Below are 27,906 nucleotides of genomic sequence, written 5' to 3' on the forward strand. Positions count from 1 at the left end.
ATGTAATTAACAGTGAAATCTTTTTGCATCTACAGCCATATGAAATTGGTGGATATAAAAAGCAACAGGAGAGGCGTGATTCTTTTCTATCTTAATTGAAGGATAACCAAAATAAACAGCAACTTTTTGTTTATTCTTTATCTGCTTGCATAATTTGCTATGATAGGCTACACCATTAGCTTAACAAAACTGCAATAAATTCTGGCAAATGTCTATGCAAGCAAATATTATTATTCTCATAATGGCACTGATCCATTCCACGAGCAGTTATCCCCGCTGGAAGAAAAGATTTTATCAATGTGTGATGAAGTGGCTATGTCTTTTATATATGAGCACAAAAGATGCAGCGGTACAGCTACAATTAACTACTGGGGAGATAATGTCACGGCATTCACAAGCCAATGCTGAGCGTAAATCTTCCTGGAGTTGTTTCTGCAGTTGTGCAGCGTCAGTTACGAAATTCATCATCATGCTCACACTGACTACCTGATTGCTGTGTGTTATAGAGAACTGCATTACAATGCATTCAAAATAATACATACATTGAGCAGGGTGCTTTTATAACTCCTACGTTTAGTTTTGACACAAGATCAATCAGCATAAGTGGATGTGTTCCCTCCAGCTTTTAGTCATGTGAGGACAAGACAAGCATCTAATTTATCATTCATTGTTGACCCTCCATCAAATACAGAATATGATCAGGAAATATTACAGTGATCAAAGGCTGATAGACAATACATCTGCAGTGATTCATAAAAGGACAAGAAAGGCAGACAGCGGCATTACAGTCTCCTACCCTTTGTAAACTGCCTTAATGTCATGTCTCAATAAGATCTATCCACCACCAGCCTATCTGCCTTCACAGATGCAACAGCAGCCTCAGTAAATCTGTTACTTCATGATTACAATGATCAAGCTGCATATTAATTAATAAAAAAATACTCACACTGACTGTGGCAATCGCAAGAAGGTGCAATTATTGTTGTTTAGACAGAAACCAAGCTGCATGTTACAGAAAATATTCTATTTAACTCAATTCGAGCAAATATCAAGTATTAAGAGCTCCCACTGCCACTTGTTAAGGACTTTAATCTAGAGTTCTGCAGTTCATATTATCTTTAGTACTCATAAAAAAGGAACATATTTGTCAAGTTTTATAATTGCCTTTGGTTGACAATTACTGGTACCAGCAAAACGTAGCTGATTTATTCCATCTAATGCTGTTTTCGTCTGCTGTGCGCTGCTTTAAGTTGTATTCGTTTCTGTGTTTCTCTTTTGTTTGCCTCTAATGTATGGATTTTGGTTGATGTTGTGTACTGTGTGTGTTTGAACATGATCAAAAGGAGCATTGACAAAAACGTGAAAATCTTGTAATAAGCGTAGTGGGCTCAAGAACTAATCATATTCACCCCACCAATTCCCTTTGAAAGGTTTTACCCAGATTATTTTGAAAAACAAAGACCCCATTGATGAACTTTCCCATTTCTGTGACTGCTTCTTGACAGGGTCTTCTGGATAATCTGACGCTATTTGTCACCAGGCTGTGAGATGTGCTCTTATTGCCATCATTTGGAGTGTTTGTGTGTGTGTACATACATTACTGTGAGTGAGTGGAAGAGAGGGGTTGTCATTGGCTCTATATTGTGCTCTAAAATGTCAGCTTTATAGTGGAAATATGTATAAGTAGCCATGATGATCAAGGCCATGCATGTCCAAGTGAACTGTCATGGTGCAAAAGAAATCCCATCACATGTCTGACCTCCATGATGTCACACTGCATACCCAATCTAATACAGGCCAATATCAGGAAATGAATGGTATTTAAACATCTCCTAGCCTACGACGAACCCGTGTCTACTTTCAACATTATTTACTTGACACAAACTTAGAGATCTGAAGGTAATATTGTTCATACTCTACCTGATCTGCCCCAAAGGGAGTGATGTTGGACTTCACAGTACCCACGCCCAGTGCAACTAAAAAAAGGCCACCATAGATGACTGGGCCACAATATGGGTCACGAATAGGGCAGGTTACATTGCTTGGAACGGTACCGTTTGTGCTCAGACACTCAGCAGGTTGCACAGGAAACGCTGCCTCTTGTCCACATAGCTGTATCCTGGTGCCATCACTTGAAATGAAAGGGAAAAATAGCATGCCAAGAAAATATAGGATCAAACTGAAAGCAATTGTCAAGAATTTCCCAAGGTATGCATCCGCCAGCCAGCCTCCAAATGGAGAAATCAGGTAAGTGACACCCATGAACACAAGAGGTGCCTGGCTCGCCTGGGTGCCCTGCCAGTAAAAGGGGTCACTGTTGAGAAAAAGGACGAGATTGGAAGTGATGCCGTAAAATGCAATCCTTTCTAATGACTCGGCCAGCAGGATGGCTGCACATGCTAGTCTTCTGCCATGGAAAACTGATGGCGTTGGGGGTCTGCTCCCAGAGCCTGAGTCCAATAGAGGGGTGCTCTCACCGGCATCCCTGTTGTTAGCCATTCTCTCCTCTTAATGGTTTAAGTTATTCTTTATTACGAACTTCAGAGTTCAAACCTACGAAGAAAACACAGAGAGGGTTAGACATGTAAATTAAACATTGTCACCAGTATGTACACGGAGAAAACAGCTAACGTTAGCCGTGCCGACATCTGAATTACCCCCTCTTATCATATGCAACACAAGCACTTAGCAAGTAACTTATAAACCTTAAGTAAGCTAGCATTAGCATAACGATAGCTTGGTAAGAGTTTGTTTTTACGTTACCTTTAGTTATTTCAACACGTCCCACCGGTCCTCACTTATCTCCATTAACCTAGATAATATGTACCGCAAAATGTTTTACTTTGTCTCGTCTTGAATCAGTACTTTGTCAAAGGAGAACTGGAAGTCAACAAAAAAAACAGTGTCACAGTACTGTCGCGTGACACATAGCTCACAGTCAACAAACGGCCACACTTGCGTTGCTCCGGAGACGATCTATAAGTGAAAATTACCCGACGTGCCTTGCAAAGTAATGCCGGGGCAGCCCATCCCTGTGATTTAGAAGTTTGTTCCGGTTACGCAGACGTCGAGAGAAGGAAGTGATGGTGCGGTTATTTTTTTTTTCTTTTTTATGTGTTATCGCTGATTCTGGCATTCACACGCTTGTCAGTACACATTAGCGTGTCACGGGTCGTTTTTTTTAAGTCGGTTTGAAATGATAGCATCGAGACATAACACTGAAATGGGCCGACAGTCCCCTGTACAGTATGTGCTACCGTCATGTGTTTCCAGGGGATCATATAGGAGACGGACTTGTAAACATTTCAAGCGTGGGTAGTTTGCGGTGCACTGCCAAGTCAGTAATGAGCTATCCTTGTGGCGCTCGTGTCTAGCTTTGCTTCAACTAGCAGGCATGACTTCAGGAAATATGATAGCAGTTGTAGTTAGCGAGCAAACAGCACATCGAGGCTCTGCTTGCTTCATTATTCCAACAGGTTTTCACTAAAGTTTACATGATAACTAACCTAGGAAACTCGTCAGAACAGCCTTTAGAGGAGATATGAAATTACTCTTTCTTGCTTGTCTCAGCCCTAAAACTGGGAACCACACTACAGCTGAGAGAATAAGGTAATTTACGTTGTTGCTGAGTGTAGCTAGCTACAACAGTTGGTGCTAATTATTATTTACCTGGTAAAAGCTGCATTAGGAAACAGCAGTGTAGTTAACTCTTAACCAGGGCTACTTAAAAATACAGTTGTTTGTTTTAGTGTACAATGGCTAATGATTTAACTGTCTACCTTACTTTACAATGACTTATCAGCCATAACATAATAATTCAGGTAGCTGTAGGTAGAAAGCAATAAACAATAAGAAGCCATCATCACATTCGATGACTGTTGTTCAAGACTTTAAAGATAGTTTTAATGTTTGTAACTTTACATAACCATCCTGCCTTCCTGCCAACCGCAGTCATGTGTCTTTTATTTCAGGTCCCACATTGAATCAGCAGGACACACATGTGAGCTCAGAGATGCAGCAGAGTTTCAGTCCCCTGATGAGGTGGCAAACCTAGTATCTCGAAACCCACCATTTGAGGGTGCGCTGGCAATTCATCTGTTCAGAGCAGGCAGACTTCTCTTAGGTAAACATCCTTGCTGTTATATGATCTGTTTACTTATCTCCATGCCTGGAGTCATTTGTGTTTGCCAAAATAATATTGGACCTACAAGTATACTGCTACCTGTCCCACAAATGTCAGGACCTTTTCTGTTTTCTGTTTAACCTTTACACCAGACATCCAAGTACCCTTTGGCGTTATCTTTGGCGGAACAGATATAAATGAAGATGTGAAAGTTGAGCAGAAGCGTGTGGTTATGGAGCAGGTGCTACTGAAAGCCAGGTGATGTTGCTGCTGAACTATTTTAACCTATTGACGTACAAATAGTTCCAAACTGAGTACATGTATTTTACTCCTCGAGTCAACACATCACACAGCCTTGTTTAAAAATGAGTTTGGAAAAGATTGTGCTAATAACCACTATGAATTAGACCTACTATATGATTGTAGAATATGTAATAGACAGTTTGTACAGCAGCATTCCTAGCATCTCATAGCAGGAAAAGCACAAGTGCAACTAATAAGATGTCATGAGACATGTTACCTCTTGCATCTATTTGAACAAGTTATGTGTTGTGAGTGTGATATAAATGTGGTCGTACAGTTGTCTCAAAATAATAATAACACACACTTCATCCATTATTAGTGCCAAATATGTTAGAAATGTATCACACTGTGTTTTACTTACTGCCTTTTAGAGAGGTTTGATGCAGACGTCGCCATCATGAAGTGCAGGCAGGAAGTAATTGTGACCTTTTACATCTCTAATCTGAAATTGTGCAAATGAAATTAAAAATAAACTCGAATGAATCACATGTTTTTCCTTTATCATGGACATAATCACAAATCATTTATAGCTTTTCAAGCCCAATCAATGGTATATTGCCACAAATCACTGCAAATGTGGCCTATTTAAATATAAGGATGGCATTCATCCTTTTGATAATGTTGTAGATATTACTTTTAAAAATGCATGATGCTCACAATGTAGAGGATATCTTTTACCATGACTTGAAATAATTCAAAGCATTTGAATCATACTGACTAGGGTGTCAATTATTTGTGGGTAAAATAAAGGACTAGATTCTCACAACATCCTCCAGCGCCTGGAGTACTGGCATGAAAGAATGAGGGTGAACGTATGCAGGCTAACTCCAGCTGTGCAGGTTGTGTATTATCCTCTCACCTAGTTTAACATTGAAAAATTAATGTGCACTCAGTCTTAAAAGTGTCTGGCCCTGCACCAGACCAGGCACCAGGATAAAGTGACTGAGGGGACTGTTAAAAACTGCAAGAGGGCAGTTTTGTTTATAAAATAAAATTCAGCTATTTAACTATTCAATAGCCCCAGGAAGGCTAAATAACAACAGCAACAGCATAAGGCTACTGTTTCAAAATTAAAGAATACATTTATTAATCAGAGCACTCACACGCGAACGTAAAACTATCAGAGCGCTGAATATATTTTCAACTTATGAATGATTCTCTGTCAAAATTTGCGGGGGGGAGGTGTGTACAGGATGTGTTTGTGGCTTGCTGCTCTCTTTCCCTCTATCAATTCCCTTCACTGCGTTTCAGTACTATAGCCAGCACGGCCTTAACATACATGCATACACAATTGGTGCATGCAACGGCTGTTGTTTTTGCAATTTTTCTGTAGGTACATAAGCCTAAAGAGAGTGGGCAGAAAATAAAACTGAGGAGGCTAAGTCTCCTCAAAGGACTACTTCACCCACATGAATGATCATTTGTGTATCAAATTGTTATGTTGAATTTGTGAAGAAAAGGTTGTTTTCCTCGCCTACCTCCATGATGAAACAAAAAACAAACAAACAAAAAATCTGAGAAAATTCTTGATGAATTGAAGTAAAAAGGGTTGCATTTAACAACACCAAAGCTATATCAAAAACATCCGTTTACAGACTCTCACACAACTCATGCAAAATAATCATATTTTTCTTATATTTTATCCAGTCATATGCTCAGTACTTCCCACTTCTATGTATGAGTAGCACGGCTCCTGCATTCCATTAAGCAGAGTTCAACATATGTATGTGCTCGCCCAGGCACGCTCCACGCGTGAGACTGTCGCAGAAGTGTTTTAAATAATAAGGTTGTAACGAAAATGCATGGATAAATGAGACTTTGACTATACTGCAAGAGTTGTGTGAGAGTTTAACAGATATTTTGATAAGGTTTTTGCTGTTGTAAAGCACAGCCCGTTTTACTTGAATGCATCAAGAATTTTCTCAGTTTTTGGATTCCTTGTTCACCATTGAGGCATGCAAGGAAAACAGTTTTTTTCAGGAATTCATCATAACGCAGGGTAAGTGATTGATGTACAAATAATCATTTTATTGGTGTAATATCCCTTCAAGACCCCTTGTGGTGCTGGGGCCGCCCTGGGCCTTAACGTCAGACTCAGGTATCTCTGTTATTATGATGAAAATAGTTGGTAGGGCATCCATCTAAAGGGATAATTGCCTTCTGGGAGAGCTGGGAAGATCCAGGTCTCATGACTTCAAACATCTGAATCCATGCACCTCCTGCTGCTTGTGCCTTCTCACACAAACCTTGATCATGATATTCAGCCACCACTCAGAGCTTGTTGGCCCATTTAATAATGCACGCTCACACGCGCACAAATTAATATCTCCCCACTGTTCTTTGCTCTACATTTCCTTTGTTTTCCTCTTTGTATTCTTGGTTGATCCATCCTTAAATCCTTTTGCCTTCAAACCACAAGCAGTTTTTCTGCTCTCATGTACTCAGCCTCAGCCTGGAGACTCTTGTGTTTTAATGCTTTTGCCTCTATTGTTGTCAAAATTGTTATTGCTTGTAAAAGGCTAAAAGTTACTGTCAGCAATGAAAAGTCTTGTTTTACTCAAATGGCTTTCACAGGGGTGATAATGAAGTGTTTATTCATTTTTTTTATCAGGTTTGCAGTTGCATTTACTGACAAACTGAAAGAAGAGGCAGAGTTATTTTTGGTATGATTCTACTCTTTTGTGTTTTGAAAGTGCTGTAGTTTATATCTAATAAGCACTGATGCTTGCATGTGCAAATCTGTGTCTCATGTGGCATACAGCTGTTACCCGTTCTAGAAAAATGTCTGTACTGTATGTGCCTAATTGATGGTTCATCAGTGTGTTTATGACTGCGTGTTATGCTGAACCCACCACCCCCACATAAACTTAGCAACTAACAAGACTGTCATAGGCGACATTTTATAATTTAATATTACAAAGCTACTATGAAGAATCAAGTAGTGAGTGCACAAGTTTTTTGTTTACATTTCATGGCGCATCAACAGACTGCAGTGCCAGGACAGCTTCAATAAATACAACAGAAGGGCTTTTACTATACAATCACAATATCCTGCCCTGCCCCATAATAGTTTGGCATTAAAACAATATTATCGTGTTTTATTTTCAGATTAGATTCCAGCCGTGGGCTGCAGATTGAGGCGAGTGGCATGCTTTATCTCTGCCATTTAGTGCTGACAGCAGGCAGACAGGACAGGCACTGAGAGGCATCGCCACGCTTTTTATTGTGACAGAAAACACACATAGGGGATGAATCTAGTGTGATAACATCCAGTCAATTTCCTTTCCATCCCCTCTGATTTATTTTGTAGCACCCCCATTATCTTAGCAACTACTTTCCTGACTCTCTTTTTAAAGTTTGGATTTTGATTAAAAACGTTTGGAGCACAACAAGTGTTAATTGGCTGTTTCTATTGTCAGACTTCAAGAGAAAGAAGCACAGTTAGTTATAATCAAATATAATTTGTACAAACAAACACTACCAGTAATTACTGATGGATTTTAAAACACTTTGTATTTATGTTTTGGTATGTGTTTTTAACCAGACTTTTTCAATGATTTTTTTTCTCCAAAGCTGTCCCAGAGCAGTAAGATCTATGTCCAGCCCCAAGGTAAGCTCTGCAGGATGAATATCCTCGCTTGATGCTGTGCATCCCTGACTCGCCGTTGAAGTGTTGCATTAATCAGCTTTGACATTTTTTTTCTTCCATTATCATGCTGTCTGCAGTACGGAGTTGTATTTGCTCTTGCCATCAGCCACTGTGCCACGTAGCACAGCCCAAATCACTCTTCCATGTTGTTTCCCACCAGTAGCCTTGTTTGGCAAATAGGTCCTCTCATAGATTAGAGAGTCCTGAACCAGCTGCATGGCTGATCCCTGACCAGCGAAAGCTTAATTTTTATGCTTGTTACCAGATAGTGATCACGCGGGTGTGCTTTGACATGGATCGCGCAAGATAATGTTTTTAAATACATGAAATCTATTTTGTTTATTTTACATACAGGTTAGATTAGTGCAAGTCTTTTATACAAACACTATGAGTCTGATATGAATAGAGATTATGAAGAACATTGGATGTGACTGATGTGTCTAATTTGGAACATGTCACATCACAAAGTTCAAAATTAGAAAGAAAACTTCTTGATATACTCATTCATTTCTTTAAAGGAATACTTCCATAAAATGACCAGCTGGTAATCAGTTAGCCACGCTGTGTTACCTTGAATTTATGAAGCAAACTTTGTTCTTGCACGCCTCTACGTAAAACAGCAAACAGATTGATGTATAGATTGTTTGGGGACCAATGCAGATTATACTGCAACTCACGCAGTATAATCCAAGTCTCATATGTCCAACCATACGCTCAGTATTTCCCAAACACATGCATTTTCACTAACAAACCTTAGTATCGGAGTCTGGCTTTGAAGAGAGCATTTTCCAAGTTTCTCTTTCAGTTCAGTTTTAAAAGTTTTAGCGAAATGCATGTTTGCAAGAAAAGTAAAATTTAAATTTGTAATGAAAATTTGATATTGCTGTACAAATGGTCATTCTGTGGGTGAAGTGTTCCTTTGACTGAAAACCACATTGATATTCTTTTGCATAATGGATGTTAACATTGAAACACACACTTAACTAGAACTCTGTGCCTTTTATTTGTCTGTGTTATTTGAAAGGTATCCAGACGGAGGTGAGCGAGAAATTCTGCTGGACTGACTTTTTGAGGAGCTCAGGTACTGTTACTGCTTCAGCTGTTTGTCATTCCAGCTATTGTCCAATGTGAGACGTAAGAATCTACAGGCCTGACTGCGGACAGTTTTCAGGTTTCTTAATGTATTTAGTTTATTTTGCCTTCAGCAGAAAATATTTCCCAGTGAAAATAATCTGAAGGAAGTCTGCGGATCATCCACAATAAGCAAATACAGATGTGTGTGAAGCATGTTACATGTTAGAATTTGTAGCTTCTTTGCAGAAACATCCATATTTGAAGCACTGTCAACTGTCATGGCTACACATGAGTCTTGACAGATTTGGTTGGTACACTGCCCCTGTCCTAGAAGGGCTGAACAGTAAATTGTGAAATGTGATAAGGTTTTGTCATACTTTTAATTAACTGTACTTTAGCTTAATATTTTGCATTCTTTAACAAAAACTTGTTAATGGAAAGCAACATTGTGGTCAGGCGCTGAGTCAGTCTGATCTAAGCATTATAAACTCAGCTGACAGTCGTGTCTCATCTAATTTTAAGGCTGTGTCTCAAGCTTTAGCTGCATAGTTGTGTACACATCCACAAAACCTTAGTGAGACAGGTGCTGGATACAGTATTTGATGCAATAAAATGGAGGGGTACCTGCACACTGAAATTTAAGCTCCCTTGTAAAATAGGTTTTATGCCACCCGCCATACACAGATGTGCCACATATTTGAAACACTATTGTACATAATAGCCCTCTGCTATATTCTAGACTGTGTACTTCTCACCTCTATTAGTCATAGACTGTGTTGTGTTGTGTTGTGCAGTGCAGTGGAGCCACCACTGGGAGCACGATGGGGAGTACATTTATATACCCCCAACCTGAACAGTACCAATCAGAGCACATAAATTTACTCTGTGCTATGTGAGATGCATCGATGTGGTGGCCAGGGAGGTCAGAGTTTGCAGCAGAATTCCCCTTTCCCTCCTCTTTAATCCTCCAATTCCCTTTGGAACAGCTTGGTAAATATGCTCTGTTACTCCAAACATCCTCTCCACAAACAGCCCAGACTTTAAATTGGACATTGCAAGATGATGTCCATCCCAGGTACATTAGTGTTCATATAGAGCACAGTTGACTAGAGAGAGGAACAATTGATTAATAGCTCTCCAGCCGGGGGCCATTTGTCACCACACTTCACAACCGGTGCAAGTAATACTAATTGCCCACAGTCACTTCTCCATTTGTTATTCTCGAAATAGGAGTCACTACTATTGTGGTTTTCCTCTGTGATGTGATGAAAGGTAGTGTAATCTGACTCACAGTTGCTTGTAGAGTTGTAAACATTGTTCTGTTTTCTGCATATATGCTGTCTGATTGGGTTCATTTGTCTGAGTCTTTTTTTTTTTGTGGATGTGGGTCAGAGGCATTTCATATCAGCAAGAAAATGTTTTATATTCCGTGCCACAGTGCTGTCACCTCTGTGCTTTTACTTGTGTCTGTATGTAATACGGATGACCCCAAGGCAGAGAGCTACGTTCAAATAAAATGATCCTGCAGACTTTACTGGAGACACAATTGTAAATGTGCTTTTGTGGTGATAACTATGCTTAAGTTTTCAGAAAAACTGAAAACTTTTTAAGCATTGGGTGATCTTGGCTATCTGCTGTTTAAGACTAGATCTTCCATGTCTTTATTTTGAACTTTGATGACCTACTTTGTTACTTGTTTTATCATGTTTTCATTTTTCTCAAATGTAACAACACAGTCTGACAGAAGTGACTCCTGCAGCAACCTGTATTCTGTATATAGGTTATCTTGAAAGGACCGTTCAACCCAAAATCAAAAATACATATTTTTCCTCTTACCTGTACAGCTGTTTATCAATATTAGATTGTTTTGGAGTGAGTTGATGAGTGCTATAGATATTAGTCCTAGGCGTGGCTGCCTTCTCTTTAATATAATGGAACTGGATGGCACTGGGCTTGTGGGCTGAAAGCGGCAAAAAAGTTCAACAGCAGTGTCTCTTCTAGAAATCATGACGTGGTTAGTCAAGATAATCCACAGACCTTGTTGTGAGTAGTTTCACGTAGGAACTATTTTCTTTCTATCAATCTACCCCTGCCAACCGTATCACTGCAGGAAGGAAGCTTGCATCTACTGCTAGCTCACTCTAAAGGCCATTGCACCCTAAGTCAGTTTTTTTGGATGCGTTTCTTTTATCCATCATCCGAAAAAAATAATTACACACAGAAACCTTGCCCACTGATTCTCATGTGTTTTATTGATCTATGCATTGTGAAAATTCACAATATGTGACAAAATTAAAAGACACATTTCCTTCTTTGCCTCTCTCCACTGGAGTTACCTATCTGGCTGTCACCACTCCCTGCCTGTTTTACATTTGGCACCACAGCTGCGTGAAGGGGCGGAGCTGTCCTCCCTCTCTGTCCTCCACATTCTGTGTGTGCCTAATCCTCCTCCTTGTCATCATCATCTACCTGAATAGTACTATCTGACCTGCTGAAAGTAGCCTTCTGAGTAATGAAATAATTCTGTCTTGTTGCGGCTGTGTCCCGCCACCACATTTTCTTCACTGATTATTGGTTAAATTAGCTGATGTTACAGCTCAGCCAAGGAGGTCACCATTAATGTTTGCATCTCATGCTGTCACAAGCATGAACCTTGTGTCCATGAGTAGATGCACGCTTCCTTCTGTGCAGTGATTCAGTTGACAGGTGTAGTCTGCTAAAAAGAAAATAGTTCCTTCATGAAACTGAAAGACAAAGAGATATTGCTGTTGAGGTTTTCAAATGTATTTTATTGGGCCATCTAGTTCCATTATATTGAAGAGAAGGTAGACATCTCTACGGCCGACATCTCCAAAACTCTAGAACTCACACCAAAACTTACTTCATTGATCAGCAGCTCTACAGGTAAGAGAAAAAACATGTATTTTTTGATTTGGGGGTGAACTGTTCCTCTAATGAATGTGTGCGGAGATTTAAGTGTTACAAATACTCCATGTGGCCCAGTGTTGTAGTTGCACATTATAAAATGAACTTAACCAGTAAACATAACAGAGACAAAGCAACGCTGCTACCTGACTAAAGATACATGACTGCACTGCATGTGCGTTTGTGTTTTCCTCTGGGTGTCATGTACCCTCCAAAGGCACAGACTCCAGCACTGGGATCCAGAAGCTGTCAGTCCATGAAAGACACTCTGTGTTGTTTGCGGCTCCTGCTGTGTGCCTTGTGAGGTTGGGGCATACATGAAGAACAGCACTGTTGAGTGAGCAGTGATGCTTTGAATCACTGAAGGATGAGAGGAAACAAGCAGGGGGTCTGTTCTTACCTTGTCCAGCTACTTGATACTCAAGGGATAGCATGACGAATAAATTACACAGGAAGCTTTCAGTGTATGAAGTGATTCAATTTTACTAGATATGAAATGATAAGGGCAGCTTAGATGTCAAGTGTGATGCCTATTATCATCTTATAGTGGGATCAGGGAACAGTGTTTTTGGCATAGGGGGCATGTCTTGCTTGAAAACTGCCTCATTTTCCCTGGTCATTATATTACCATGATGAGATTTCAGACTGTTGTCTTCATTTTGAAACAAAAAAAGGTTGTGTGTGCACATTAAAAATACATCACTGACATAGCCTCTGCTCAAAGAAAAAGATGCAATGTGCTTTCTGGCTAAAGAGATTTCGAACACATTTCTCAATACTCACCCCAAAGTATTAGGTCACAGGCACTATTACTCAAACTCAGTTCTTGTGATCTGTATTGGTTGTTTGTGTGTGTTGTTTAAAGACAGCAAGCGTCAAGCTCCATTTTTTAAAGTTTTAAGTAATGTATAATTCATCCAGTCATCTTGACTGCCCAAAATGTGGCTCTCACCTCCGATATCTGGCTTATCTGTACGTGCAGCCCTGATGTGGAGAGAAGGAAACTAGTTCCTCTGACTTCTCAGATATGAGAAATCACAAACTTTTTTCTCTGCTGCTTTAAAATCTCACATATACAGAAGAGTGGTTGATTATCGATCCTCTTTATTGGCTTTAAGAAGTGATTTCACTGTTGGAAAAATGATCTTGTAAAACTGGGCTGTCTATGCAGTAATAAGATGCAAATACTTTTAAATTGGTGATACATAACTGGAGAAAACAGAGGAAAAGGGCTGTGGCATTAGCTTTTAATCAAGAGGAAACCTACAACTACCAGAATGCGCTGTGCCGCACAAAACCAATAAACATTCCTGCTAGTGGGTGACTTAATCAAGCTTGGCTGTTTTGACGCAGGAAACAATATGACCTCCGGCTAATGACAAGCCATCTCTAATTACAGTTAAACAGTGAGCTAAAATACAGAAAAAGGCAATGCAGTAACATAATCTTGGTTTATATTTGATCAGCACTACTCAGTTTTACCATTTATTCTCAGGTTTTGGGGTTTTTTTTCCCAGCCTCGTTTTTTTACAATACAGGAAACAGTATGGGAACCACTTCTTGTTCACATTCTCAAATTACAGCCAAACAGTGCACTAAAATATATTTCTGAAGACATTTTAGGAGAGACAAAGGCAACACAGTAACAGAATATTGGTTTGTGTTCAATCAGCACTGCCTAGTTTTACAGTTTGATCTGAGTTAGAGTTCGCTTGCTTTGGTCTGAATCAGGGACTTATTTTGTTACAAAGCTGCATAATTGCCTAGAGTTGGCTCGTGTTTTCACGGCAGCATTTACAAGCGGACCAGATAAAATGCCTTGCACGAGAAAGATGCTCTTGATTGGACAGATTTTTTCCCATGCAGAAAAAATCCAGGAAGTAAACAAAACACTGAAGAAGAGTATGCTTGCAAGATAAATGCAACACGTTTTAATGTCACAATGGAGGGACAACTATGCAGGTTGATTTTAGTGCTGGTCATCATGTACTATATTGCTCGCATTGTTCATTTTGGCAAACCATACAGTTTGAAAATGAGATGCGATTGCTGCGTTCACACCTGGCCAAATGAACTGCACACAGGCAAACAAACTTGAGTTCAATTGAACCGAACCAAACAGGGCAGGTGTGAAAGCCCCCTTAGAGAAAGAGAGGGCGAGAGAGAGGGATGGGTCTCTCTTTCGATCTGCTTATGTACTCTTTGTGTCCATGGTAGCGGGCAAACGAAAATGCAGGAGCACAGTTTGCAGTTCGAGCAAAACATTTTGTGTCTTTCGGCAGATTTGAGCTGTGAGATGAGCAGGGAGATCTGGGCACTGGAAGGATGGAGAGAAGTTTACCATTGTTTATTGAGACACAATATCCGCATTGTTATAATACAAAGCTATTAAAAATTGGCTAAGTATCCCTTTAATATATCTCACCTGTGTAGCTCTGTCAGTTTATGGGATTTTCTCAGTTAAGTTCTTTTTTCAATGGCATTGTCATTATTTTGTCCACTTCCTGCAGTATCGGTTCTGTGTACCACCCTGTGCCACTCAGCAGATTAATAGGAGCTGTTCAGATAGATATGTGCTCCCACATCCATGTGCGCACACACACACACACGCAAGCACACATGCTGATTAAAGCATTAGGGGATCATTCAGAATGCCCTTCTGAAATCAAAGGCAAACGAACAAAAATGTGTTTTGCATAGAACTCACAGAACTGCAAAGAAAGAGAGAGAGAAAAGAGTGCTGCTGGCACAACTGATGATTTGCACAATTTTGTTTTCCTCCCCCAAGGAAAGTAGAATTACGTCTTAAATCCAAAGGGATTTTTATTTTTTTATCTCTTTGAATTTCTTGCTCATTTTGACATGTGTGCACTGTGTGTGTCTGTGAGCAGCTGACGCGCCTTCTCATCCTGTATGAATCAATGCGAGGAAGTTCGATACATCCCGCAGATGAGGAGCTGTTTTTGACAATCGGCTCCCAGGATCAGGGTCAGTGCCCAGACTCCACGCTGTCATTTTAAGATGCTCTTTAATAGCATTAAAAGAGCTGCTTCAGCCTCCTGATCTGGACTTATCTGGCAGCAGGGGATTTCACTCGACTGTCACTGCGCCTTAAGCACTTGCTTGTCTGCCTGTGGTATTATTTTCAGAATGGTTTGTTTCTCGGTTTGTCACAGACACTTTTGAAATACATTTTATTATTAGCTTATTTTGTACATCGCTTAAATTTTGGTTCAACACCGCTTGCAGTTCCATCTGAACATTTGTAATTTATCATCTTATGGTCATTGTGGAGCATTAAAGATCAGGGATTAAAAGTGTATTCTCTGACACTTCCCTTCTAATCGTCTGATGTTAAAATATCCTCATACATCTGCTGTTTTGGTATAAATAAATGTTCTTCTATTTAGCCAGCAGACCTCAACCTTAAACCAAGACTGCCTTCTTGGGCGTTGTTGAACTGGGCATAATGGCTTTGTAAATGTTTTCTTATATGAGCTTTATATTATATAGTAATCTGAGATTCCTTACCTCTACACAACTTTATAGTTCTCATGTGTGTCCCGTGTCTGACTATGCTTTTGGTGTTTGAGTTTTCCGTGAACATACAAAATGAAACACTCTGCACCATAGAGCTATTCAGTCTTTTCTGGGAGTCCATACATTTACTTCAGTTTTGGCCATAACTGGAGATATGGGATGGGAACTTCCAAACATCAGACATACAGTACATGTCAAATGTTTCAGCCTTGGAATAGACTTGTGAAGCTGTCTGATCAGAGACTCAATAAAATTATAATTAATTGGGATATTTTGCTAAGTAATGAGTTGAAATCCTTATTTTATTTGAACGATTTGTCATTTATTTTCCCGAACAGGTTTTATTGTGATATTTAGGAGATTAGGAGCAAAATGTTTCTTATGTATAGAGAAAAATGGTTTGTTGATATATGCTGTAAAAAAAATTATGAACTCATTGTCTCAAAGAATAGTGACAGTGTAGAACGTAATGTGAAGTATAATTAAAACAAAATACAAAGATCCCTATGAGCACAGTAACGCTCAGGAGCATTACCTGAGGATTCATCACGTCCTTACCGATGTGGAATCTGAGGAACCTGAAGCTGCCGACTTTCAACTGTAGTCCTATTGGTGGGATCCTTTAACCTGTACTGTAGCACCACCAGAACGTTGGCATTTGTGGCATTGACTGAAATGTTTTGTCAATGCCATTAAACATTCATATCCACCTCTGGTTAAACTGTAATCATTTTGATAATCCCACAACTTTTCATCTGGCACCATTATCAGGTCAACATTTCATTTCACTTTGGCAGACGACTGGGTACGTGCAAAACTAATGACATTCCCACCAGCTGTATGTTTGGGTGTGAAATAGCAAATGATAGCAAGTTAACACACCAAAGATGGTGAAAGTGGTAAACATCACACCTGCTAAATATTGTGTTGGCAAATAAGAGATAAAAGAACAGCATGTGCTTCAGGGTGGGAGGTGCTGGAAACTGCAAGGTTGCTCTCAGTCAGTGTGAATATTAACCTGATAAACAAAATGCTCTCGTTCGTGTTAAAGGGACAGTCCACCCCGAAATAAAAAATTTTCCTCTTACCTGTAGTGCTATTTATCAATTTAGATTGTTTTGGGGTGTTGGAGATATCAGCCAGAACTGATGGCACTCTGATTGTGCTACTCAAGGAGACAAAAAAAATACAATTGAAAAACTCAGCAGCAATGTCTCTGTTCAGAAATCATGACCCAGTTACTATAGATGATCCACAGACCTTGTTGTGAGCAGTTTCATCCACTATTTTCTGTCTTCCAAACTACAGCCACAGACCATATCACTGAGCAAAAGGAAGTGTTTGTCTGTTGCTAGCTCATCTAGCACCACCGTGCTCTGCCGAGGTGGACGCCATTAATGTTTACATCTCGCATGAGCCTCTTCTTCATGAGTAGATGCACGCTTCCCTCTGCACAGTGATACTGTTGGTGGATGTAGTCAGTGTAGTTGATGGATGATATCTCCAACACTTGACAACTCACACCAAAACAATTCTAACTGATAAATAGCAGCACAGGTAAGAGGAAAACACGTATTTTTGATTTGGGTGTGAACTGTCCCTTTAATTAAAGGTCCTTGATCATATTTTTGTGGGTTGAGGGTGTGGTCTTTACATCACAAACACTTCTGATCAGTATGTTGGCATTTTCATTGTGAGCATGCTACCCTCTCTCACCAGGCAGTTGTCATGGTAATTCCAGTCCACCTTCACTATAGAAACTCTATAGTGGAAGTACGGGGTAGTTATCTATTTAAAGTGCAGGTTCTCCTAATTAGTGAGGAGTCAGGTACTTGTACAGTCCAGTGTGTGTTGCCGTCATGACAGTGCAGGGCTTTGCTGTTAGGTTGAGGACTTATATCTGTTGCTTTTGGATGGCTGGGTGCAGAACAGTAGTTGTTGGCAGGGAGCGCAGTTGTACGCCTGCCAGTTTCTGACTAATCTCTGGATTGATCCTGAAAGTTGGATGATCTGGGAAAAGAGACGATTTAGTGGCACTGCCTCTCAATTAAAGCAAGGTTCTCAGAACGTTTGATGTTGTTAGCGCTATGTTGGGTTAGCTAATTTTAATCTAGGGCTGTTCAGTGAGCAAATTGTCACCCGAACACTGCGGGTCTGTAGTTATGATGCCATATTACACACTGATTAGGCTGCAACCTTCCACTGTTTTCAGCAGTCTATTTCCCTGCTGAGTGTTACAGCACTGATCAGAGAATTGTGCGAGCACATTAGTCACTGCTGTCTTATTTTCCTCATGACCTTGGGTGATGTATTGCTTTCATTATCTGCCGATGTACTCGGGATGTTCATTATACAGTGTTTTGATATTGTGGTGCTGTCTTTCTTTGTGCTTGGCTTCTCTCCAGGTGTAAGCAGCAAGCACGTGGATGAGCTGCATGTCTTCCTGTTGGTCTGTGGCCTCAGAAGAGTCAAGGACCCCCTCTATCTGATAGAGGTTTTTTCAGGTATACAAAACAATTACTTATGTTTACAATGTATTGTGGTAATGTAAAACATAAAACAAGGACAGGACAGCTGAGAGAGAGGAGGGTGTTTCTTGCTGGCATGTTTTCAGCCAGTTCAACCTTAATGTCAGGTAAACCCCCAAATGGAAAAGCCTTTGTGACTGCATATCTGTAGTAGCTTGTGGTAGAAGCACTGGCAATGTCTTCATCAATTAGGAATGAAGTTGGATCTCAGTGGTTGGGTTTCAGCTAATTAAAAAATGTATGTGGAAGTGCAATGAGATTCTCCTGACAGTTTATACTGGCCCTGCAAAGACATTTGCTCTTGTTATCTTGTTGAGTCTTGCCTTTATGATGTTTCTTTTTTGATGACATGATATCTCATATATGTATCTGATATATTCAGCTGAGAGTTGCCACTGATTAGCAACAGCAATGGCCTTTTTTTTTCTTTTTCTTTTTTTTTTTAGACTTCTTCTATTTTATGTGGCTTTTTAAGTGCACAATTATGGTAATGAGATGGCACTAGAGGCCATCAAAGTGTATTGATGTGTCATCCACATAGGAGAACTTGCATGTCTCAACTCTACATGTGGTTACTACATGTGGCTGTGTGCATTTTCACATTGCATTTATTGTAAATTAAATAGTGCTATCCACATGCTTCAAAAGACAAACGTATGGTGTACTAAGCAAGTATAGTTGTGAGAATTTTATGCAAACCAGTGGTGGAATTCAAGTGAATGTATTTACTCAAGTACTGTACTTAAGTGCAGTTTGTAGGTGCTTGACATTTCCATTTTATGCTTGTTGATATTTCAACTTCACAACATATTGCTCCACTGCAGTTATTTGATGACTTAAAGCAACAGTGTGTAGGATTTTGTGGCATCTGGCGGCGAGGATTGCAGGTTGCATTCAGCTGAAACGTCTTCTATTTGCCGAGTGTGAACTCCTAGTTCCTTTATTGTTAATTGTATGGGAGGTTTACAGCGGGAGCCAAATTATTTACAGAGGTCTCCTCTGCTCCAAAACAAACGGACCAGCTAATTTAAACCGGTAAAAACACCAAATAAATGAATAACTGAAGATCCAGATGTTTAGAAGGTTTTTACCAGGCGAGGAATTATCCACAGAAGTGTTTTCCTCTCGAAAACAGTGGTGATTGAATGGTGATCATGAATGGCCCTATCTGGAGCCAGTGTTTTGTTAGTCCGTTCTGGGCTACTGTAGAAACATGGCGGTACAACATGGTGATCTGAATAGATAAGGACCCACTCCCTATGTAAATATAAAAGGCTCATTTTAAGGTAACAAAATCACAGCAATTCAAATTTCCACTAAAGAAAATCTAGTTATATTCCATTTCTGCCAATATATCCCCCTTAATCCTACACACTGGACTTTTAAGTTACTTGTTTCTTTGCAGATTCTGATTATATATACAAATTAAAGCTGCAAGCAGCGATGAACGGGTGCTCGCACCTTCACGCAACTCGGGGGGGCTGGCAGGACGCCTTCTGACGCGTCAGTTCATTTCTGTCAAAGTTAGACATCGCATGCAGGAGTGACTCTGCATATCCTTGATACAGTGCTGGAATGACATATTTTACATTTTGTATCACTTCCGCTTTCCACTAGAGGGAGTTGGAGAGCGCACTAATTATACATCATGTTTTTGTACATCAAATATACACCACAGCATGTAACTTTCGGCTAAATCGAAAAATAACTGTTTGATGAGACCTACTCTACTAGGTGGGTCTATGAGTATCAGGCAATATGGTAATGAAAATGTGTTCAGGGCGGGACTAATATGAATCATGTGAAGTTTGGTGGAGATTGGACCATTTATGCCAAAGCTACAGCTATTTCGTTTTTCATGGCGAGACCTCAAGATTCAACGCTCGGCAGCGGGCTCATCATTCAACATTGGGCAAATCCTGTGATAACTTTTGGTCACAACGTCGTCACGCTTACATACACCAAGTTTGGAGCTAGTCTGGTTAAATCTGTAGGACAAGTTAGTTAATTTACAAGCCCTGGAAATGGGCAAAAATGCACAAAAGTGGCACAAGTAAATTCAAAATGGCGGACTTCCTGTTGGGTTTGGAGCATGGCTGCAAGAGGCTTTTTTGTACGTGATAGAGTGCTACAGATGCCTACCAAGTTTCATACATGCAGGTCAAACCAGCTTTGGGGGCTGCTTAATTGAAATATTCTAGGGGGCGCTGTTGAGCCATCTTGGTGCATCAAAGCACAAAAACCACATCAGACAACAGGACTTGCGACCTGTGATATGTATACCACGTTTGGTGATTTTTCAGGCATCCCTGATCCCTTCAAAACAACATCGTGTTTGATGGCGAACAAGGTGGCGCCACGGTGACAGCGTTTGATGAAAACCCAATAGCTTCATTTTTAAGTATCATCAAGGTCTAAGGACTTAGACCAGCAAGTTTGAGGTGGGTCTGATTAACCTGCTAGAAGAGAGAAGAAGAATGTATAAAGTAACTTTCTGTTGCCAGTAGGTGGCGCTATGGCGGTGATTCAAAATTCCTCTGTAGATGTGTTCAGGGCTGGACTGTCATCATATGTGTGAAGTTTTGGCAAGATATTCCCACGTGGAGTCAAGTTACAGCAACGTTTATCATCACGGCGAAACATCAAAGTACGCTGCCAGGCCGTGGCCACGCCCTTCGACGAAAACTCACAGTTTCCACAATAAAGCGTCATCAACGTCTTATGACTTTTTTGACCAAGTTTGAGATGGATCTGGTCAATTCTGTAGGAGATGTACATTAAATTCTAAAACATGACATTTCCTGTTGCCAGTAGGGGGCGCTATGTTTATCTCTAATTATTGACATGTAGATGTGTTCAGGACGGGACTGTCATCAATCCTGTGAAGTTTGGGCAAGATTGGACCATGTATGCTGGAGTTATAAACTACTTCCTGTTTAGTGGCGAGACCCCTAACTTTGACGCCATCCCACGGTCACATGCATTGACGAAAACTCAAGCTTTTGATAACTTTTCATCTTCAAGGTCTTGGGATGGGACAGACCAAGGTTTGAAGTCGATTGGATGAAATCTCTAGGACTAGTTCGTTCATTTATGACCCCTGGAAATGGCCAAAAATGCATCAAAATTGCACAGTAAATTCAAAATGGCCGACTTCCTGTTGGGTTTAGAGCATGCCTCCAAGAGGCTTTTTTGTACGTCTCTGAGCTTTACATAAGCCTGCCGAGTTTCATACATGTAGGTTAAACTAGCTTCAGGGGCTGTTTCCTCAAACTTTTGTAGGGGGCGCTACTGAGCCATTTTTTGGAATCCGCACACGAGACCCTTAAAATATCAAATTTTTCACCAGTTCTGAGATGTGTGCAAAGTTTCATGAGTTTTCGGGTATGTTAAGCCTCCCAAAAAGGCAATTCATTTGGAGGAAGAAGAATAATAATAAAAAATCCGTGCATTTCAATAGGGTCCTCGCACCGCTAGGTGCTCGGGCCCTAAATATAAATCAACGAATAAATTCTTATATATTATTATAGTTTGAGCTACCCAGCAGTAAATTAAGTAATTAAAATGGCCCCCAGCATTACACATTAATTTATCACTGATTATAATACACTAACATAATGCACACCGTTCAGCCAAAACAATAAAACCACTGACAGGTGAAGTGAATAACACTGATGATGCTGGCATTCATGTAGATGCCACTTGACATGCACCATTCACCCACACACTGTTTCAGACAAAGTACGCCCCCTCATGGCAATGGCACTCCCTGATGGCACTAGATTTTTTCCAAATGGTTTTTGTTTACAAAATCTCTCTCATTTTGCATCTTTCAGAGTGGCACTGTGAGAATCCACTAAATGTGTTGGTCATTATCGGGCCAAAGGTAAGTACACAATCATTATACCTGCCATGTGTGTCTCCTGTGTACCATGACTCTGTGTGCTGTTGAAGTGACATAGAAACCTTCCCTGGGAATTCAGGCGGCCTCTAATTGGATATAGCAGAGATACTGGCTTTAGCTGTTTAGCTGGAATTAACTGGCAGTGCTGGGAGGAAAAGGCAATCTTCTGCAAACAGGGCGAGGGTCAAAAGCAGACGTAGTGGTCCTGTTTCATTTTGTGTCTAACTGGCTGATTGCTGGATGTGCTGCTGTATTGCTTGCTCCAGATTAGCACTTGTGACCTGTACAGAGCTAGCTCATTATAATAAACAAGGATGGGCATATATATCTGGACGTGTTGGTATAAATTACAGCAGAAGCAGATTGTAGCCGTCACATGCCATCATGCTTCTGTACTGTGCATCATTTCTGAAGAAATTATCTGCACATATACAGGCTACATGGCTTCATGTTGAGCGTGTCAAATTATTTGAAAAAAGAAACTGGACTTAGCCGGCCATGATTTAGGATATTCATAAATCAACCAGTCAGCCAGGCAGTCACATCAGAGGAGCGAGTTTTTATACATATACTGTTAAAGTTTTTTTCCAACTGATTGCACCTTTATGTTAGAGACAAGTTGTATCCCAGCCAACAGCAGCCGCCTCAATGCTCTTACAACTGTTCTTTTTTCCCCCATTTCATTTCCAATCTCCCACTCATTGATTTCTCTGTATGTTTGTCTTCATCTTCTCTCCCCCCCCCCCGACTTGCTTTGATATGACACCAATGTACAGTATTTTAGTGTCTGTTCTTTCTTTCAAACAGTGGTGTCAGGCAAAAGGTATGTTCTGCTTTAGATTTGCTCAAAAACAACTCAATTAGACATGGCCAGGGGCTTATACACCGTCTGACTGCCGCCTCTTGCTCCGCTATGCTTTGTTGTTGTTTGATGAAACGGTTCAGTGGAAGCACAGACGTGTAATTCATCTCGACACCCCTGAATCACAGTGAAAGCGTGTTTGTTTGTTTGTCTGAGGAATGAAAAGCCATTTATAATTATTATGATAAACTTATATTTGTATGACCACCAGATTTCCCCTAAGGATTCCACTTTTGGTTAAACATAAACATGTTGAATAGGTTTAATGAACTGACCGTAGAGTCTAAAAAAGAAATGTATAAATGAACAAAAAACAAAACAACAGACGTTAGAATGAGACATGCTTTGCTCAAGCTGTCATGACTAACTATAAATCCACAGCTACTTCATTCTAGTAATAAGCGCTCTGGCTGCACAGCATCTGTCATTAAGAGGAAGATTCAGGTCAGTTTGTCAGCGATGACACATCTCGCTCCTCTGTAACTGGGCTTTATCAAGCACCACAATGTGCAGCAAATTATTATTGAATGAAACAAAAATGATTCAAAAAATGTTAGATTTTGGGATGCAAGCATGCCTTTGTACCAAATGTTTGTTGCTTAAAAACAAAGTACAAAACAAACAGCAAATCACAAAATGGAAGATTAATTTGTATGAACTTAAACGTAGATGTAGCACCTGCCTTCCACTTCTGATTGGTTATGTCCTTCCCCTCCGCTTTCTTTTGACTCACCGTAGAACAACACAGAATTAGTACAGTGCTTAAATCATTCACGTTTGCTAATGCAGCCTTTATCGTGATCTATCCCCTGCTGGTTTTACAATGACTGCTAAATCCCAGATTACACCAGGATATATAAAATGTTCTCAGTTGAGATTCTTTGATTTTAATGCACACGTGCTATAAAGCAGATTCCATTTAGAAATTCCATGAGCTATAAAATGAAAGCGAGAAAAAAAAGTAGCAGCTTGCTTGGCAGCATCTTTGACCTAAATTGCTATGCTTTGACTTTTCTGTGGGCAGGCTAATGCACGCAAATCCCACATTGCAATTAATCAGATTGGCCACCCACCCCACCCTGACCCCAATCTCTGAAAATACAGGATTTTCAGAGAATGATTTGTTCATGATAGAAATTATTAATTGTGTCATTGTTTATTTCATCCTTCAGATTAAGTCATTGCTGGCATCCTTGATGAAAACACGCAGGTTTTGCTTGTCTTTGTGATGTGTCTGTCTCTCTTAGATTGATCCTGTATTTACTGTTGAAGTGGAAGCTGTTGTCAAAAGGTAAGCCTTCTGTCTTGTTTTCTTTTCTGTACCAGTTACAAATCATATAAAAGGAAACTTGAGATCAGACAATCTATTGCTTTTCTCCTGTGAGAAATCTGAAAACTGCTATTGCTTCTATTTATCCCATGTGGCACAAGAAAATATCCAAGCAAATGCATCTTACATTTATTTTGACATAATATGAACAGAAAGAAAATCTGAGGGGAGTGCCAAGATCCTCTCTTGTTTTGTTTTTTTTTCATCTGTCCTCCCACTCTCAAGCCTTGGCTGATCTCTCAGATTTTCGCCAAGGGCCTCTACCACCACAAAGCTCTCTGCGGCAGGAAGCTGCCCTCTCTGGTTAGGACTCTACCTGGACTCTCCGTGCATGTCACACATAGTGCAGCTGTGTTTCCTGCCCTGAGCTTGTCACTGCCCTTTAGCGTCATTCACGCCTCTCTTAGCCTCAAGTCACGCAGAACTGAGCTTTGTCACTGCTTCCGCAGAACAGCAGGGGTCTTCTTGGCCCAGGAGAGGAGCCAACAGGAGCTTCATGCTGCCATGAAAAGGTGCTTCGCCTTGGTTAACAGCTCCATCTCAGAGGGCATGTCAGCAGCCATTTTGGAGGTAAACATCTTCAGGGCTCATGGGTAACTGGACAGCAGCATGTCCTGACAACAATTCTGCTGTTAAACACAAATTCATCCTTTTGTAAGTCATGCATTGTGGAGCAGAATAATATTTTTGTAATGAGAACTTGATTTATCAAAGTATAAACTGAGAATTTGCCATGCAAAGCCCTGGAAAAATTCAAACTGTGAATATTTACAGGAGTCCTTATCTCACTGTTTCTTGCTCAGCTACAATGTTATCTGACCACTTCAGGGACAATTACCCAAATTAATTGCTTGACTCCAATCTTCCCATTCCTGAGTGAGCAAAACCTGCAAATCCACTTAATCTCTTTTAAACACAGTCGATTAAGACAATCCACAGTGACTTAAAGTCTGATTAGTATGTTAGCATGTTTCACTCAACAACCTGCTGAAGGTATTAGCTGATACAGATTGTTAATTCTGTAAGTGAACTAAGACACCGAAGAGCAGAATGGCTGAGCTGTACAACCTCCAAGGTGCTTAGGTACTTTTTTTTTCATGATAATGACAGCATTAATGAGTCTGTGTGAGAGAGCTTTGTCTGTGACAATATGAATCTCTGCAAATTTTGAGTGTTTATCTCCCTGCTCCAACAGGCCATGGACCTCTGTGTGCCCGTGTTGGCCAGGGACATTCCAGGAAATGCAGCAATAGTGCAGCATGAGTTCACTGGCCTGCTGTACTCGTCTCCTCAGGTATACAGTGACAAACACTGACCAGGTCCCCACATGCGTTAAGCCCCATTAAGCTCTAACACTAACTGTGTTAATGGACTACAGAGAGGATATACTGCATATACACTGTCACCTCAACCGACCAGAAAATCACTTACTAATACTAAGTAGTATTGAAGCACTGTCTCAGGATGATTAAAGATGTGCATGTCCCCTTTTCCTGGCATTGATTTATCTTTAAAAGTCTCACAATTTTTAAGAAGAAAAACTTTAAATCATTTTGTCAAACTTTGTACTTTAAATTCTAATCATTAATCTAAGCAGATAAAATATAACAAAAGGAGCTGATGTTTCTTCAGGTGCTTAGATTAGGATCAAAAAGTGCAGCCCTCAGAGACAGAGCAAAGATACCACATTACCATGTGGTGATGCAACACATAGCAGCATGCATGAAAGTGCAAAGTGGGGAGCTCCCATGAGAGCTTTTCAGTCTGATATATGATGAGGTTTGATGCAAAAGGGGAATATCATAGGTTAAGGCAAGCTGACAGAGGGCTTGAGCGTGGAGCTGTGAAGACACCATGCTGTTGCGTGATGTTGTTGTAATGGTGGAGATAAGTCCTCTCCAGGGGGAGGTCACGTGTGCTCAGCTCAGCTGCCAGGAGGAAGCTCTCACAGATGGTTGCAGCGACTTGGGCTGGATAAACCACGGCCTCAGCCAGGACCAATGGGCAGCAAGTGCTCCTCTTTTAGCCAAAAACTTTTCCCGCAGTGGATCACACTCTAGACCTTTTCTGCATGCTTTCAAATCCCCTCTTATTTTTGGATTGACAGTGTTTCTGTGTCTTTAAGCCCTCAAAGTAATTACACGAGGAGTATAGGTATCAAGAAATGTGTCAAAAGAAACAAACACACGAGCACTTGAAAAGCTTTAAAGAGAAAAATGGCACTTCCTGCCCAGCTCTATAATTTGCACTAAGAGTGAAGTGATTATAAGCTTGCTGCTCATAAGTTGAGCTTTAATCCTGTTGCTGAGGATTTATAGCTCTCATATGGCCATACAGAAGAGCTGTTTCCTACCAAGAGCCTCTCCAGACATAATCACATCACTTGAATGAAGTGAATTGGCCTGCTGACTGGCAGTGGCTAAAACTGTGTGCCCATTGGCTCTCTGCTCCACTAAATGTTGGCCACCATGTTGCAGGAACACTTTAAGGCACTTTCACTTCATTTTGTTGGCTTTTTTGACTCTGCGGGGCCCACAGATGAGCAGCTAGGATTCAGGATGTGATGTGGACACAACACATATAAGTCAGTGCTCAGCGATGACACTTTTAGTCATTTCTTAATTGTCTATTTCTTATCCTCATCTTCCCCTCCTCACATCCCTGTGACAGCTTGTGCGGTTGTATTGTTTAACAGTAGCAGTCACTTTGTTTGTTTGTCCCTTTTTTCATAAGCACACGAGAGGTGGCAGCTATTAGGATAGACTGAAAAGATTTATTGGACAGCCGTATTTGGATCTGGAGCCACAAATATCTCCATCCTTTGGCAATGTAGAGACATTTTTGAAGTATTTACTAATCAGCGCACAGGCTCTTATCTGAGTTCTGTTCTTGTGCCTCGGATTATCTTTTATGCTTTAAAAAAACATATCTTCAGGCAACTTCAATGGCAAGCTTTAAGTGGCATTTGGCAGGAAAATGAGACTAGTTTTTGCCTTTATCCCTGCCAGGAATTTGTGCATCAATCTCAGAGGCTGTTGTCAGATCACGAGCTGAGAGAGAGAGTGGTGAGGAACGGAAAACTCTACGTGGAAGAGCATCACAGCCTAAAACAGGAGAGAGAAACCTACCAGCGGCTGGTGGACACTCTGCTCTGAGCGTGAGGTCACAACATTAAACCCCACTCTGTATACTTTCTCAGGAACTGGAGCAACGAAGAGTGGGGCATTACACCAGTGCATTAACCTTGCAGAGGTATAATTTATTACAGATGTCTTTATTCCCAGTTTTTTAAGAAAGATACAAAATAGTCCTGTTTTATCTGCACTGCTGGATTGAAATTATGCTACAGAGCATTTTGAACCAAAGACCTAGAGTAGAAGTGGTCGTGTTTATAAATTTTATGTATTTGAAATTGATGATGTACTGTTATTTATGGTTTGGTAAAAATATGGAACAGCAGGGCTACTCTGTTTACTCATTCTACCTAATAAAAGAGGCAAACAACTCCACTGGTTGCTTTTGAGTGGTTGGCGATCTAAAAATGTATCATCATTCTCTCTGTTTGTCACACTTAATCAATTACTGAAAGAGCCATTAAGTCTTGATTTCTCCTCAAATACAGAACAGTATCAGCGAATCTACTCTTGCTATAAACTGTTCCAGTATTT

General features: G+C 40.4%; 2 protein-coding genes across 3 annotated transcripts in view; one reads left to right on the forward strand and one right to left on the reverse strand.

The window, feature by feature from the left end:
• slc15a4 (solute carrier family 15 member 4) overlaps positions 1–2,961 on the reverse strand; it is a 37,139-nt gene extending 34,178 nt beyond the window's left edge. Inside the window, exons 1-2 of one of the 2 annotated variants that reach the window (XM_078170861.1) lie at positions 2,828–2,961; positions 1,921–2,553 (exon numbers count right to left, since the gene is read on the reverse strand). In XM_078170861.1, the coding sequence (XP_078026987.1) occupies positions 1,921–2,499 (579 nt within the window). In that variant the 5' untranslated portion in view covers positions 2,500–2,553; positions 2,828–2,961. Of the gene's footprint in view, positions 1–1,920; positions 2,554–2,763 lie in introns of both variants that reach the window. The other variant, XM_033619762.2, reaches the window with a different exon arrangement.
• Positions 2,962–3,122: 161 nt separating this feature from the next.
• glt1d1 (glycosyltransferase 1 domain containing 1) lies at positions 3,123–27,747 on the forward strand. The gene is made up of 12 exons (XM_033619764.2): positions 3,123–3,609; positions 3,972–4,123; positions 4,276–4,381; positions 7,038–7,089; positions 8,000–8,036; positions 9,100–9,156; positions 18,020–18,118; positions 21,979–22,028; positions 24,156–24,199; positions 24,688–24,808; positions 25,434–25,532; positions 27,247–27,747. Exons 1-12 carry the CDS (start codon positions 3,542–3,544, stop codon positions 27,391–27,393), a joined length of 1,032 nt encoding a protein of 343 aa, XP_033475655.1. The 5' UTR covers positions 3,123–3,541; the 3' UTR covers positions 27,394–27,747.
• The last annotated feature ends 159 nt before the right edge of the window (positions 27,748–27,906 follow it).

Source organism: Epinephelus lanceolatus, chromosome 9 (genome assembly GCF_041903045.1).
Source record: "Epinephelus lanceolatus isolate andai-2023 chromosome 9, ASM4190304v1, whole genome shotgun sequence".
In the NCBI taxonomy this organism is placed as follows: domain Eukaryota; kingdom Metazoa; phylum Chordata; class Actinopteri; order Perciformes; family Serranidae; genus Epinephelus; species Epinephelus lanceolatus.